The sequence below is a fragment of the Lissotriton helveticus genome, chromosome 1_1 (genome assembly GCF_964261635.1).
Source record: "Lissotriton helveticus chromosome 1_1, aLisHel1.1, whole genome shotgun sequence".
Classification (NCBI taxonomy): domain Eukaryota; kingdom Metazoa; phylum Chordata; class Amphibia; order Caudata; family Salamandridae; genus Lissotriton; species Lissotriton helveticus.
This window is the reverse complement of record NC_136057.1, coordinates 638,421,843-638,438,682: the sequence shown is the minus strand read 5'-3', so window position 1 is coordinate 638,438,682 and position 16,840 is coordinate 638,421,843. Positions and strand designations below refer to the sequence as shown.

General features: G+C 43.0%; 2 protein-coding genes across 2 annotated transcripts in view; one reads left to right on the top strand and one right to left on the bottom strand.

Moving 5' to 3' along the window:
- CAMK1D (calcium/calmodulin dependent protein kinase ID) overlaps positions 1-16,840 on the bottom strand; it is a 1,511,583-nt gene that overhangs the window by 265,844 nt on the left and 1,228,899 nt on the right. The gene's annotated exons all lie outside the window — the stretch shown is intronic.
- Positions 1,126-6,792, top strand: LOC144770387 (uncharacterized). Its single transcript, XM_078654868.1, has 2 exons — positions 1,126-1,920; positions 3,728-6,792. The coding sequence occupies exon 2, from the start codon at positions 4,248-4,250 to the stop codon at positions 6,684-6,686; it is 2,439 nt and encodes an 812-aa protein (XP_078510994.1). The 5' UTR covers positions 1,126-1,920; positions 3,728-4,247; the 3' UTR covers positions 6,687-6,792.

Here is a 16,840-nt window from a genome sequence, read left to right as displayed (position 1 = left end):
TTGCAGACATTGTAGCAAGCTGCTTCTTCTCTGTAGTAATCAAATGGCATTATTCCTCTGTGAGCAGGTTCAGCTCTTCCTTTCCCATGAAAACACATGCGACTTGCAAGTCTTTATCATAAGTTAGCTGCAAACATTCTTACGTAGTTAGGGGATGCCCCCGTGTTCATCTCCAATTTGTGAGTTGGCTGTGGGAGTACCTCAAGGTTGGCTGTGGGGGTATCTCAAGGTTCTGCATTGAACCCCACCTCATTCAATGCCTTCCTTACTCCTCTAGATGTTTGTACTGCAGCTCAAGGGGTGAAAGTAATATCATACACGGCTGATACTTAGTTGCTGCTCACTTGTGAAAAAGGGGCAGAATTCAATGGAAGGATTATTAAGTCCTGCCTCACCAATGTGTTCAACTGGCTGTCCACTAATTAATTAAAATGCAACCCGACAAAACAGAGATAGTGTTTTTTGGGGTCACCTCACCTGAGGTTTGGAGGACTTGGTGGCTTCTGGACATTCTTCCCCCAGGTACGCAACAGAGCTCAGTAAAAATCTTGGGAATCAGAACTGGCAGTGCTTTGTACTTCCAACCCCAAATTCAGGCTCTGTTGGGCTCTTTTTGGGCTACTACGATCCTTGAAAACATTCTTACCTTTCCTATCTGCTGAAACTAGGAAAAAGGTGGTCCAGGCCCTGATGTCTTCCAAGCTAGACCATAGAAAAGCTCTCTAATTTTGCCCTCCAGATTACCTTATAGGTCGCTTATGACTATGAGTGGTCCAGAATGCGGCAGCCAGAATAATTCTTAATCTTGTTCCAAGAACTCATATGACCTCGCATTTGAGGGAGCTCCATTGACTCCCCATCAAAAAGAGGACACTGGTCCTGGCCCATAAAGCCCTTCATGTGAAGGAGGGTATATGCAGGGGGGTTTTACCCAAGAAAAGTCACTGGGACCTGGGTCATAGTAGGTACTGGGAAGGAGGGGTCCCAATGTAGAACAGAACTAATTAACACACAGTTAAATGATAATGACACAATTAAAGGGTCTGCAATGTTTAATTCACAGAGCAGACACAATTAGGATATAGTATCCAACATTTCTTATTGCAAAGACGGTTGATTAGTGCCCAGGGTAGGGGAGGTGGTAAAGTGAGGTTTGTGCAGGTAAGGAGAAGTGACCATAAAAACAGACAGTAATCTGAAAAACTGAACCATTATTTGGAATGTACACATGAACATAAATCAAATTCAGTCAATTGAGCAACACATGCCCCGAACAGTACATCAATGTTACGATTGCGGAGATAGGGGCTGGAATTGCGGGGATTGGTTGTCGACGTTTCGACCCACTATGTGCAGGAATTAATGGAACCCTTGCGGCGGGGTCTTCATCAGGACGGGTGTGGGGCTGTCAACCTATTAATATTAATGATGGGTGTGTATTAATAAAAACAATGGTCTACAGATCGCAGTTAAAGACAGTAGTAAGGCACACATTATGAAAAGAAAGAGGGGGGAGCATACCTATCGGATTGGCGCTCATCATCTTAGTTGTAACTTCTAGGATTGTTCAGGTTGGGAATATCTACGGGGTACGAACAATTGTATTGTGCACGTATTAGTTAGTTATGCTAGGAAGACCCTATAAAAGTAAACGGTCCTTAATAAAATTGGTGAGACTTACACATTAATTGTAGCCAACCACGTTCAGGCGGGGATCAGGGAAGGCCCGGGGACGTAGGGCACAGGAGACTCTGGAATCTGACAATAAATGGGGGAAACGGATTAGTGAAATCACCCCAGATCTAGCGCGGTGTCATATGCGGGATACAGACAGTGCGGCTTACCAGCGGTTCTGGTGTGAGTCAGAGTCGTCCCCATGAGGTTTTTACGGCGTGGCGATTAAATCAGACTGCACCCGCTGTAAGAGAGAACCAACAGCGATAGGTGTCAGGTCAAGGGCATAAATATATTTGGATAAGGGAACACACGGTAAACGTGTATGTTTACCGTGGAGAATGAATCGGACCGACGTCTCCGCGTACACGTCAGGAATCTCAACCAGACTTCCTGTGTTGGAAGTAGTTATGGAAACGGGGTCACATGGCCCAGGTTCCCGGGAGAGACATGGTAGAAAGACTTACACTACGACAATTCACTAGGTAGTGAGAAGGTGTAATTCATATATTGAAGGATGTCGATCAGGTATATGGGGCAGGTATTCTGATTGCAATAAAGAGACCAGCGATTGCGTGTGTATGAATATAAAACCCAAATTATTGTTGTTAAAACATTTCATCAGCATGAAAAGTATAATATCGCATTTCTTAATTACACGTTAGCAAGTCCCTGAATAGTCTGATTGGTACCAAATGCTTATCATGTTGATGGCCATAATCATGATATAGTCAAATCAGGATATAATGAAAAACATTTGAGAGGATGCCCATCCAAAGGTGTACCTATCACAAGATGGTAAAACCTGGATATCATAAGTTATAACAGAATTGTTCAGGATGGTTGGTACTTATCCAGTCACAACATTAAAAGACCACTTATCACATGCACACTGAACAAAATAACATATGGACAATAATGATCACCATCAAGCAGTCCTTAGATTATTACTGGTAATGGGTATGGGGATCAAGTCCTAAGGGGAGGAATTCAGTATGCAAGGTATTTAAGACAGTGTGGCTAATTGGGAGAATGAATTGTCATGTTCATTCAGACCGGATTGGATAGAATTAAAGAAAAACATCCATTTGAGCTCTCGAATGTTCAGAATTGTGGTGATGTTGCCACCACGAGGTCCAAGCTTAGCTTTTTCAAGTATCACCCACTGGAGACTTTCAGGTGAATGGGAGGCTGATTTAAAGTGGTCAACAAGTGGTGCTCCCTGGACCTCACATTGGATCCTGCTCATGTGTTGGAGGATACGCATTTTAGCCTTTTGCTGTGTTTGTCCAATGTAGATTAACTTGCAAGGACAAATTATTGCATAAATAATGTTATTGGTGTTGCAGTTGCTAAATGATTTTAGCGGAACCTTCCATTATTTGTAGTGGAATTCCTTTGTCTGCACCGTGGAATCGCAAGCCTTGCAGTACCCACATCTGTAGTGGCCAATTGTTGGTGGAAGATTCCACATGGATGTTATCGTGGGTTCTTCAGGAGTCGGTAGCAGAGAGCGCACCACAAAGTCTTTCACACTTTTCGCTTTCTTGAAGGCGTGTAGTGGAGTGCCTAATTGATTGATGTCATCCGATATGAGTTTCCAATGTTGGTTGATAATGCGTTTGATCTTGTTACTCTTGGTCGAGAAAGTAGTGACACATACTAAACGATCTTGGGATTGCGTAGTCTGATCTTTTTGAGTCAGTAGTTCTTCACGAGGGTAGAACCAGGCTCTCTTTCGTGCTTTTGTCACCAGTCTTTTAGGGTAACCATGTTCTTTTAGACGATGTGCCAGATCCTCAGATTGTTCAAAATAGTGTTCTTTAATAGAACAATTGCGGCGAATTCGTAAAAACTGTCCAAATGGCAGATTATCGCGCAGAGCTCGAGGGTGATGACTACTATATTGTAGTAGAGAGTTTCTTTCTGCCGGCTTGCGGTACAGTGTTGTAAGTAAGGTTCCTTGGTCCTCATAAATAGTGATGTCCAGGAAATACACACTCTGGTTGTCGGATTGGATGGTAAATTGGAGGTGAGGTGATTGCTGGTTTAGCCATCTTCATCGAGGTACCCAAATTTACGGAAGGATTCAGTTACGTGGCCAACAATTGCTCACGGCACTGGATGGTGCTAGGCGTCGAAACCGCTGCTGAACAGGTTCAACTGATCTCCGCTGAAATCACGACACTGAAAGCCGAAATTGCAGCTGATGCCAACTTTGCCAGCGCCAAAGAAACCCTCAACAACTTGGAAGCATCGTTGAAAGACTTTGATCTCACCACACAAAATCGTAAACTAGAGAAACTTGCCCGAGACGTCAGGCTCTACGACAAGAAAAAGACGTACCCTTACCTCCAAGAAGACTACTACCGTCAAGACACGCAAGGCCGCTTCACCTCCAGAGGCCGTGGTAGCTACAGAGGACGACGGAATTTCTACACCTTCTCCGATTCATCTTACAGTTCCGAGGGTGAACAAGACCAGGCGGGTCCCAGCCATACATACAACTATCAAGATTACGGATATCCTCCACCCCCTCACTACAATCCTTTTTTAGGACAACGCCGAGGAACATGGCGACCCCCGAGAGAAAGAGGCAACTATACCACACGAGGACAACAACGAGGACAGACTCAGAATACCAGCAATTGGGATACGGGACGGGGTCAAGCGCCCAAGCAGGTCCACTTTCAACAAGACCAGCATGGCGAGAGAGTGACTCGCAACAAGACCTACCGGTGGTAGCCGACTCACCTATTATTAATCCTGTAGTCAACATCTCTAACTACTCTCTGAGTGAACAAGAACTAAAAATACTCACGAAAGGACTATCCTATGTCCCAACCAGCAAACCGGATCATTTCACGGTTAAAACGGAATTGTTTAAATTCTTCCGCAAAATAAGACTGAAATACTTTTTCCGCAATGCCAATCCTTATGTAAATCCTTCACACACTGGTCTAAGGATTCCATCTACTTTTGTTCCTCCCTCTGGCAGTATGTCACACAAAATTCTTGCATATGAGGCGGTGGTGTGGAGAGATGTCAACAGTGTACTAACTGAAAAATCCTTCACCAAATATAACACTAGTAAATCCGAAAGAACAGCCCTTCTTTCTCTTGCAAATAACACCGAGGTCGTCATCAAGCCGGCAGACAAAGGTGGAGCTATTGTGGTCCAAGACGTCTCCAAATACGAATCTGAGATTAATCGACAACTGATGGATGGCATTAGTTACCAACAACTCAGATCTGATCCTTCGAAAGCAATAGCTCTAGAAATTCTAGAGTTAACCAAGGAAGGCCACGATCAGGGCTTTTTGTCCAAAAATGAATTTGATTATTTAAACCAACAACATCCAAGGCTGGCCACGATTTATACCCTCCCGAAGATTCACAAAAGTATGGAGGACCCACCCGGGCGTCCCATCGTCTCGGGTTGTGGTTCTATCCTTGAACCTTTGGGCAGATATATCGATTTCTTTTTGAAACCCTTGGCTGAAGCAACACAGACTTACCTCAGGGACACTCTACATACCATCAACATTATTGAAAAACTTCCATTTGACCCACAACATCAACTGCTCGTAACCTGCGATGTGGTTTCCCTATACACATGCATTCCTCAACAGGAAGCTCTTGCAGTCATAACTAAGTTTTTACAAACAAGACCTGCACCTGTCCAAGTACCTACAGAGTTTATCATCGCACTACTTCAGATAGCGATGACAAAAAAAAAATTTATGTTTAAGAACAAGTTTTTCCTGCAGACACAAGGTGTGGCGATGGGGGCTCCTTTCGCCCCGGATGTGGCCATATTGTATATGGCAGCTTTTGAGGCAGATACGGTCCTGTGCAGACATAACCCATTCAGAGATCATCTACATCTCTGGATGAGGTATATTGATGATATTTTCATGATTTGGAATGGGGATCCAACCTACCTATCATCATTTCACACGTGGCTAAACCAGCAATCACCTCACCTCCAATTTACCATCCAATCCGACAACCAGAGTGTGGATTTCCTGGACATCACCATTTATGAGGACCAAGGAACCTTACTTACAACACTGTACCGCAAGCCGGCAGAAAGAAACTCTCTACTACAATATAGTAGTCATCACCCTCGAGCTCTGCGCGATAATCTGCCATTTGGACAGTTTTTACGAATTCGCCGCAATTGTTCTATTAAAGAACACTATTTTGAACAATCTGAGGATCTGGCACGTCGTCTAAAAGAACGTGGTTACCCTAAAAGACTGGTGACAAAAGCACGAAAGAGAGCCTGGTTCTACCCTCATGAAGAACTACTGACTCAAAAAGATCAGACTACGCAATCCCAAGATCGTTTAGTATGTGTCACTACTTTCTCGACCAAGAGTAACAAGATCAAACGCATTATCAACCAACATTGGAAACTCATATCGGATGACATCAATCAATTAGGCACTCCACTACACGCCTTCAAGAAAGCGAAAAGTGTGAAAGACTTTGTGGTGCGCTCTCTGCTACCGACTCCTGAAGAACCCACGATAACATCCATGTGGAATCTTCCCCCAACAATTGGCCACTACAGATGTGGGAACTGCAAGGCTTGCGATTCCACGGTGCAAACAAAGGAATTCCATTTCAAAGAATGGAAGCTTCCGCTAAAATCATTTAGCAACTGCAACACCAATAACATTATTTATGCAATAATTTGTCCTTGCAAGTTAATCTACATTGGACAAACACAGCAAAAGGCTAAAATGCGTATCCTCCAACACATGAGCAGGATCCAATGTGAGGTCCAGGGAGCACCACTTGTTGACCACTTTAAATCAGCCTCCCATTCACCTGAAAGTCTCCAGTGGGTGATACTTGAAAAAGCTAAGCTTGGACCTCGTGGTGGCAACATCACCACAATTCTGAACATTCGAGAGCTCAAATGGATGTTTTTCTTTAATTCTATCCAATCCGGTCTGAATGAACATGACAATTCATTCTCCCAATTAGCCACACTGTCTTAAATACCTTGCATACTGAATTCCTCCCCTTAGGACTTGATCCCCATACCCATTACCAGTAATAATCTAAGGACTGCTTGATGGTGATCATTATTGTCCATATGTTATTTTGTTCAGTGTGCATGTGATAAGTGGTCTTTTAATGTTGTGACTGGATAAGTACCAACCATCCTGAACAATTCTGTTATAACTTATGATATCCAGGTTTTACCATCTTGTGATAGGTACACCTTTGGATGGGCATCCTCTCAAATGTTTTTCATTATATCCTGATTTGACTATATCATGATTATGGCCATCAACATGATAAGCATTTGGTACCAATTAGACTATTCAGGGACTTGCTAACGTGTAATTAAGAAATGCGATATTATACTTTTCATGCTGATGAAATGTTTTAACAACAATAATTTGGGTTTTATATTCATACACACGCAATCGCTGATCTCTTTATTGCAATCAGAATACCTGCCCCATATACGCTGGTGGTTCATGCCGTGGATTAACTCCAGCATTGCAAAAGATGGTGTGAGGGAACCTCTCCCAGACCTACCCCTCCAGTTGGTGTTTGACTGATACCACACCAACTTAGGAATACGAATAAAAGAAATTTCCAAATTCCACGCCATTTCTCAACTCATCTGGGACTGCAAACATCCACCCAAGACTCTCAACCCTAGAAGAATCTAAACACCACCAACGGCGCAAGTCTCCAACCGAGGTGGGACCACATTATACGCCAGAATCTATGTGCTCACTAACACTATCTCTACTGTCCTGATGAAGACCCCAAACTGAGGAACCACCCGCCCTTACTACCGGGGTCGAAACGTCGACAACATTTACTCTCCAACATACACGTCACAACAGAATTTGCCATACATGGTCCTCGTGTATTGTTTATATAGGGAACAATGTGATCTAGTATAGACGGGAAATGTTTTAAGATTGATTTTGAATTGTCTACAGGACACAATTCCTTTTCTTTGTCCCTCCATCTATTCCAACCACACCCTACCCTACTGAATCTGGAACCCCTCTTTTTGACACCCACTGAGCACGATTTTGAATAATGACTACATCCATTGTTATGTTTTGTATGAATTAAATACAAAATAACTGTGTTAGTACTGAACATCACTGCTTATAGCTGAATTAAATTCAGTTCCATAGTGACTTGTTTTGTGTGTACCTTCTAACCATTTTCTGATGAAATGAACGCTGTGAATATGTTATGTAACCGACCACTTTTTTTGTAACTCCATATACCTGATCGACATCCTTCAATATATGAATTACACCTTCTCACTACCTAGTGAATTGTCGTAGTGTAAGTCTTTCTACCATGTCTCTCCCGGGAACCTGGGCCATGTGATCCCGTTTCCATAACTAGTTCCAACACAGGAAGTCTGGTTGAGATTCCTGACGTGTACGCGGAGACGTCGGTCCGATTCATTCTCCACGGTAAACATACACGTTTACCGTGTGTTCCCTTATCCAAATATATTTATGCCCTTGACCTGACACCTATCGCTGTTGGTTCTCTCTTACAGCGGGTGCAGTCCGATTTAATCGCCATGCCGTAAAAACCTCATGGGGACGACTCTGACTCACACCAGAACCGCTGGTAAGCCGCACTGTCTGTATCCCGCATATGACACCGCGCTAGATCTGGGGTGATTTCACTAATCCGTTTCCCCCATTTATTGTCAGATTCCAGAGTCTCCTGTGCCCTACGTCCCCGGGCCTTCCCTGATCCCCGCCTGAACGTGGTTGGCTACAATTAATGTGTAAGTCGCACCAATTTAATTAAGGACCGTTTACTTTTATAGGGTCTTCCTAGCATAACTAACTAATACGTGCACAATACAATTGTTCGTACCCCTTAGGTATTCCCAACCTGAACAATCCTAGAAGTTACAACTAAGATGATGAGCGCCAATCCGATAGGTATGCTCCCCCCTCTTTCTTTTCATAATGTGTGCCTTACTACTGTCTTTAACTGCGATCTGTAGACCATTGTTTTTATTAATACACACCCATCATTAATATTAATAGGTTGACAGCCCCACACCCGTCCTGATGAAGACCCCGCCGCAAGGGTTCCATTAATTCCTGCACATAGTGGGTCGAAACGTCGACAACCAATCCCCGCAATTCCAGCCCCTCTCTCCGCAATCGTAACATTGATGTACTGTTCGGGGCATGTGTTGCTCAATTGACTAAATTTGATTTATGTTCATGTGTACATTCCAAATAATGGTTCAGTTTTTCAGATTACTGTCTGTTTTTATGGTCACTTCTCCTTACCTGCACAAACCTCACTTTACCACCCCCCCTACCCTGGGCACTAATCAACTGTCTTTGCAATAAGAAATGTTGGATACTATATCCTAATTGTGTCTGCTCTGTGAATTAAACATTGCAGACCCTTTAATTGTGTCATTATCATTTAACTGTGTGTTAATTAGTTCTGTTCTACATTGGGACCCCTCCTTCCCAGTACCTTCATGTGAAGGAAGCTGTATACCTGAGGAGGAGGATTTATGAGTATGCCCCTCCCAGGGTTCTTTGATCAACACACAACCATTTAGCCAGCATTCCTAAAATTTGCTGGGCCAGAACTGGAGAAAGATCTTTCTCCTTTCTTGGTTCAAAGGCCTGGAATAAACTCCCTCAGGAACTATGTCCCATCTCAGAGCTTCCTCTTTTCAGGAAGATGCTAAAAAGATGGCATTTTTGGCTGGCAGGACTCCCCATCTTCAGCTCTGGGACACTTTTCGCACATGCTCTATAAATGCCTTTTAATTCATTCATTCATTAAGTTCTAGACTCTTTAGCCTCAGTTTCCATAGGCATCGAACGCAGGCTGGATTTCTAAATATTAAATGTTTCACTGCATACACAATGAACCATGCTAAAGAAGAGAAATATTAACTTGCAAAATACTGTTTAGCAATGCATTTCATAAATCCAAACAAGAAATATGGTTTTAAATGTGCAACTATTCTATTCAAGAATTATGTGAAATAGGGTGAGAATCAGAAATTGATCATTACAAACAATACGTTGCTTAGTAAAATAATACATTGATTAGAACCAGAACATTCTGCAGTCATGATAACTATTTAGAAGCATGCCACATTAATAGTAGACTTCTAAATTACTTTTTGTGCACAGTTCAGCAATATTAGGTGCACTTTCAGTTAAAGTAAGCTCACTTTTTAGTATTTCTATGGCATATACACATAGCTATCACTGCCTAAAGCAGCTTACACATTTTATATGTGTGTCATTTCAGCTCTGAATTTTATGCTAATCATTTCACATTTTTGAACTGTTAATCTAAATAATTTGCATTTAATTCACCAATCTTATCACCATCATACTCCTCAATTGGTCAGCTGCCTATGAAGCCATAGAACATGGCATGCCGCTGTGAATGCTCTAAAATTTGACTGGATTTAATGGGGAACAGCCATGACTACGTGGGGATTACCCCGCACTGCCATTACAATGCAGGGATTACAACGAAAGTCGTTGCAACAACTTTCGCTGGAGGGCGCTGTTGGATAGGGAATAGTTTAATTTTCTATCCAACACCTTCCCTACTGTAAATGTGGGCTGGAGTTGGAATAGAAAATTAAACTATTCCACTATCCAGCGCCCTCCAGCGAAAGTCGTTGTAACGACTTTCGATGTAATCCCCGCGTTGTAATGGCATGCGGGGTAAAAGCCCGCGTTGTAATGCCATACAACCGATTTAATGAATATTTAATGAGAATGATCCAATACCTGTTTTCAGCCTCAGACAGGAAGTCCAACTTGGGTCAGTGGGATCATCAACTTGGAAGGTGTCATGAAGAGTGACTTACAGGGCATCCTTTCCCTGCCTGCTCATCAACATCTTTGTGGAAACAGCTTTTGGAGTAGGACGAGGTGAACCTCTAACTGTGCATTGATGATGGTACCACATATGCTTGCAGATATAAAACAGTGTAGCAAATTGGTACATCTGCTCTTTCTTTAGACATGTTTTTAAAAAATGCAAAGAAAAAAAGGGCTTCCTAGCCTTTAATGGAGCCAACCCAGAGATGATGGTTCTGGGAGGCTCAGAGTCCAATGCTTTGTCCACAAGTGGCCCAAAAACATAAAAGCGCCTCTATCCATTGGCCAAAATTTAACCTAAAAGTCATATACAACTCTGAACTCTCCTTTCGTCCCCATAGTAAATGTGAGGGTCAACTTGCAGCTTTCCCTACATTGGAGAACCCTCTCCCCTGAGCTGACCACTGTGTGCACTTAGCAAACACAAGGAGATGATTGACAGAGAGCTGAAACTGGGGTGAGTGTCTGAAAAGTTTCAGCACTCCATCTATCGTCTCCTTGTGTTTGCTTTGTTCGCCCTAAGTTGGCAGGGTATGCCCAGACGTGTGCCCCTGGCTCATTTTGCCACTGCATTCATGCTAGCCTGGCTGATGAGGAGTGTTAGCCCGAAACCAGTCCCTGGATCCTTCTTTCCAGTCCAGGAAAGACATGGCTTGGCAGTTCGGGCTGGACTGTTCCCATGAGGCACAGGATCAAGACTGATTTGCATATAGCTATGTCTGAACTGGGGTGGCGAAGTGAGCTATAGAACAATGATGGATTTAACCCAGATCTGTGACTAGGGGTTATTGTGTGAAAAGTTTCAGCGCTCCTTCTATCATCTCCTTGTGTTTGCTTTGTTTGCCCTAGCTTGGCAGGTAATGCCCAGACGTGGGTCCCTTGCTCACTTTGCCACTGGATTCAAGCTAGCCTGGCTGATGAGGACTGTTAGCCCGAAACCGGTCCCAGGGTGCTTGTTTTCGGTCCAGGGAAGACATGCTTGGCAGTTCGGGCTGGACTGTTCCCATGAGGCACGGGGTCAGACTGATTTGCATATAGCTGTGTCTGAACTGGGGAACAGAGCTGAAGAACGATGATGGATTCAACCCAGATCTGTGACTGGGGGTGAGTGTCTGAAAAGTTTTAGCCCTCCGTCCATCATCTCCTTGTGTTTGCACTGTGTGAAGTTGCCAAAAGTCCACATGATGGCAGGATTGTTGTAACACATTTTAGATTTCGCTGAAAGAAACTCAGTGTTGCAAATGCTCCAAACACAAGTGCTTCATTGGCTTCTAAGGGATGCCAAAATGTAGTATAAATGCAGTGCAAAAATGCTGCATTTTGTGCCATACTCTGTGTGCAATAGGATAAATGCAGCCCTTTCAGAATTCATGTACCAAAGCTGTGGAATTCACTGGGCCCAATATTTAGCTCAAGTCAAACTAGGTTAGCATCAGGAAAGACCCGGAAACAGTACTGTGCTGCCTCACTTGCAACTACAGTTTACATCCTAGTAGTAGCAAATGAAGAATGTTGAATCAAAGCCTACCTTCACAGATTGGACAGGGTACAGACTCTAGCTGTAGTCCATCACATTTAGAGATGGCTTCTGGCCCAGCTGTCTTCCCTGTACCTTGAAGAGAACCTCATTCATGGTCTTTCCTGCAAGGTGCAAAACGTTTGGTCGATTGCCACTAGCAATTTTGGTGGCTCTCCACCTAACTTTTTAACATTTTTTGTGGGAGTTTGATCTTGAAAAACAACAAACGAATGACCCACACCTTGGGGATTTTCTCCCAGGGTGTGGGGTCATTATTGTTTTTTTCTGTTCCTCTCCTCCAGTTTTTTCTAGCAGTGAAAGAAAGAACAAAAGACAGTAAACTGTCTACCTTAAATAGGACAGGTTGTGTGAAGCCCTTCCTTCGACGGCCCCTACTCCATAGGGCCACTGGAAGAAGTTTTCCATTGATGGAACCAATGGGGGACTTCAGACAGAAAACTTAAGGTCTGCTTGTCTCTTTATGAGATGGATAGTCTGGCGCTTTGGCAGACAGGGTACTTCATCGTATTGGTGACAAAGTACACTGTCTGACAACCTATAAATAAGGCCCTTTATTCGTTCAATATTTTGAACATTTTTGGGTGTTCGTTTTGCCATTTACATAAGCTGATATTTTTTAATAAAATAACTTAGCTTTACCCTTTTTCATCCTTGGCTTCAACAAGACAAGTTGTCTCTAGCCCTGTCATGGGTAACTGCATCCCATACTCTTCTCTCCTTCCTCACATGTTTAAAACTTTCTTTTTCAAATATTATATTTTTAACTGGTCTCCTTAGTCTGCTGAGCCACTCCATTCTGCAAGGAAAACATGGTAATTGTTTGGAAAGTCAACCCTGGGCTTCCAAGGGCGCTCCAATGGCATGCCAACGGTAGATTGTGAGCTATACAAATGCCAGTATCACAACACAACACAAGGTAAAATAACATAAGATCTCTTTCCAGTAACTAGTTAAAGCTCTGCCCGGAAAGGAGGTTTTCCCCTTTAAAGATCAGTAGTGTTACATATACATGTATGTATCAGCATGACCCTCTCTATGGCAATCAGAACTAGACACTCCACATGCAAGTTCAAGGGTGCGGTGCTCACAAGCTCAGGGGGGCTCTGCTCCCACCTGTCCAGTATGCTTAGCTCCCTGCAAGTGGCAAACGAGAGAAGCGTTGAGACAAATGTTTTTGTGCCAGAGGGACATTCTGTGCAGTTTCTCCGTTCCTAACTTGGGTAATAAGAGGTGTAAGATTAGTGATTCTGTGAAACATATTGTTTCTGGTTAGGGGGCCTTGGGGAATCCGTCAAAACAATTTAATTAAAATAGGCCAGAAGGCAACGAAAGATATTAGGAAATGCATTATCCGTTCTTTGATGTAATGTCGCTATTAAGCTTTATAGCTTGAAAACAAGGTCTGCAAGTTACCTTCAATACTCAGCGGCTCAACTCTAAATCCAGTGCCTGCTGCATCTTGTTGTGCAAACTAACATCCACACAGGAACAACACGTGTATTGCAGAAAGAAGTGACAAAATGTGCTGTTTACTCGAGATATATGTGTGAGCTTAGTTTTACAATCCAACAGTAAAATAACATTTTCCGAAGTTCAGGATTTTCTCGAAGGAAAATGCAGCATGTCAGGGACTCACTGATCCAGAAAGAAGGATGGCGAGGACGAGAGGACGCAGGCTCAACCCTGGGTACAGACCTCTAAGCAGAGCACGTGGAACGCCCGCTGGGTGACAGGGTTTGGGAATTTTGGTTGACAGGGTTGGAATTGTCCATGACGTCCATGAGTCCCAATGACTGGAGGGAAGGAATGGTCTAGAGTGCTCTGTGTCTCTGTGGTCCAAGGGTAGGTATAGCACGTTGAACTAGTAGACTGCATGGCAAGGGGAGTATTTTAAGAGAGGAATAACATTGTGTGGGTAAATAATGCAAGTTTAGCTGGGCCTATGATTTCGACAGCAGAGGAGAGCAAACACCTGGGAGCTGCAAACATGATCTTTTTGCTAGGGAAAGAGAAGGCAAGTGTAATCCTAGCACCGTTCCATTTTGAAAAAAAACTTCAGATCAGAATTCCCTTGCCATATTTTTCTCTATTCCTGTTCCAACATTATTTCCCATTCAGTGGCATGGCCCACAAACAGTTTGCAAGATTCTATTACTTTTGAATAGAAATTCAACTAACTCAAACTCTCTGGTTGTAAAATACCTGGTGTGAGTTTACCAAGACCTCACAGGGCCTTTGAGCCTGTCATGTGGTGACATTATAGGCCCAAGTAGAAACACCACCACTTTACATGCTCACGTGTTTTCTTAAACATGATGACATTTGACACACATTAGTTTGTGTGCCTGTGCAGGATTCTATTCTCTGAACTAGCTTTGCTTATATTGTTCTTATTTGTTACTGTCCGTTCGGCGACAGAGCTATCACAATAGAATAAGTAATGGCGGCCTGACTGGGGTTTCGGCATGGCAGCACGGATGATGTTTACTCTATAAATGACATCACTCCCTTGTCTAGACAAAGGAGCATCTTGCTGGCTACCGTAATTTCAGACCAGCTCATTCCTGACGACATTTACCTAGAGATAATAGGGAATTAGATCATCCCACATGGATAGGGCAGATTCAACCACCCTAGGCACACTAGGATGGGAAACAGCCTTTACAACAAGGTTTTTACCTTGTTGTGCCTTTACCATGCATTTTTTAGCACACATATTTTTAGCGTGAATATACATTTACAACGCTTACCAAAATCACGCATTTAAGGTAAGTTGGGCTGGTGGGGGTCTCCCCCACAAATACATTATTTTTAAATCTAAAAACAATGCGTGGTATTGGCATGCATTGTAAATGCATATTCGCAGTAAAAACATGTGTGGCAAAGGCCTACCATGTATTTGCCTGGTTGTACCGTCTTGCAACCACTATGATAGGTAGCGCTAGCTAGGAGCAAACTATGACAGTATTTATATGCGAGCATATACCACCATTCTTTTACTGCTGATCACAATATTCTGTTTCCTTCTATTGATTATTGCAGTGCACATATTTTACTCAAGAATCACAATGCTTCAATAAATATTAAAACGTTATGTTGTGTAATTCATATGAATCTCTTTAGGTATGCATGAGTAACCAAACGAAAATGTTTTTAGATCTGTTTCCACAATTTCCTTGGTGAGTCAGGGTTGACGTGTTCTGAGGTGGCACAATCCATTTGTTACCTTGTCAGGTTAGGAGTACAGATGGTTCACTGTGAACTTACAGGACTAAGGCCAACATATCCCGATGGTGAGCATAGATTCAGTTTTGCACAGTTTTTAGAAAGAACGTATAAGCTGTACGACAAGCCACCCACTGCTTACCATTATTTGGGTTTTTTTCACTCTCATTTCCTTGATTCTTATTTGATGGCTCTTCTTGCCATCTTGTGTTTGTTCCTCCTCTAGAACGTAGTTTGTTTACCATTTTCTTGACATGCTGTTCACTTTTGGGGAACTTCTTTTTTCTCTTAATTTAAGCATTCTATCAGAGTGCATGGGTTGTACAGCTCTCTTTGCTGCGTTCCCTCCCCTCACGTGCTATGTGCTATGTGCTGTGCTCTCCTGTGTAATTTTACCTCCACCACTTGTCACTGTTTCCCACATGTTGCTTTCTCCTTCACTGACTTCATTATCAATGTATCCCCCGTCCAATCCCAGTTACTCCCCCTCCTACTCCTCCATTACATATTGCCCCCCAAATGTATATATATTTTTGGGATGGCCAGGCAGCATATTGTTGCCGCCACTCCACAAAATTGCTTTAAATACACTTAAAGTGTCTTTTTTTTATTGTCCAATCTAAGTGGTGCCTCCCATCTTGGTAAGGCCAATATAAACAAAACAAAAGGCCACCTGCATCATTTTGTAGAAGCACGCTTGTGTGGTGACATGTACAAGTGGCTCTGGAATAATGTGTGAAAGTGCCTTTTGGGCAGGGCCAGACTGGCTACCAGGCGTTTTTATGTGCTGCAAAGCTGGGGGCTAATTTCTCTGCTGTAGGGGCTGATTTCTTTGATGGGGACCTGCGTGCCCTTTGAAATAAAAAAAGCAAAACGAACTTTGTTCAGCACACGCAGGTCCCCATCAACGAAATTAGCCCCCAGCTCAGCAGCACACCAAAATGCCCGGTAGCCAGTCCGGCCCTGCTTTTGGGTTTCGTTTATAATGCTAAAGAGCAAAAGCATTGTACTTTTTGAGGATCCTCTTCAGGACCACCCAAAAACATTGGCACAGCTGTTTACAGATTTTACAGTTCCGAAACTGATTAACATAGTCACTTGAAATTATTTTTTCATTTTGTTTCAGTGTCTGATTATATATTGATAGAGAACTTCATTCATACATTTTTTAACTACTTAAGATGAAAAAAGTTACATGAAAAAGATAACTGTGGGCATAAATTCACAGAATCAGAAAATGTGGCCATTCATGTCCATGGATGATACTTACTGAGGCTACGAGTAGCATGCCCTGGCCCTGATGTACTCTTATCATGTACACTGGTGTTGCCTTTGCTGACCTGCATGTCTGGGGTACGAAGGCAGTCATAGGACAGAAATTAACAGTGCTCTAAGAGTACTGTTTATTTTCTTTGGTTTGCAATTCTTGTCCTACCATTAATCCCAGAGCAGCAAACAGCAGCTTGCTGATGGAGAACATGTTGGACATGGGATGTAGTTGGGT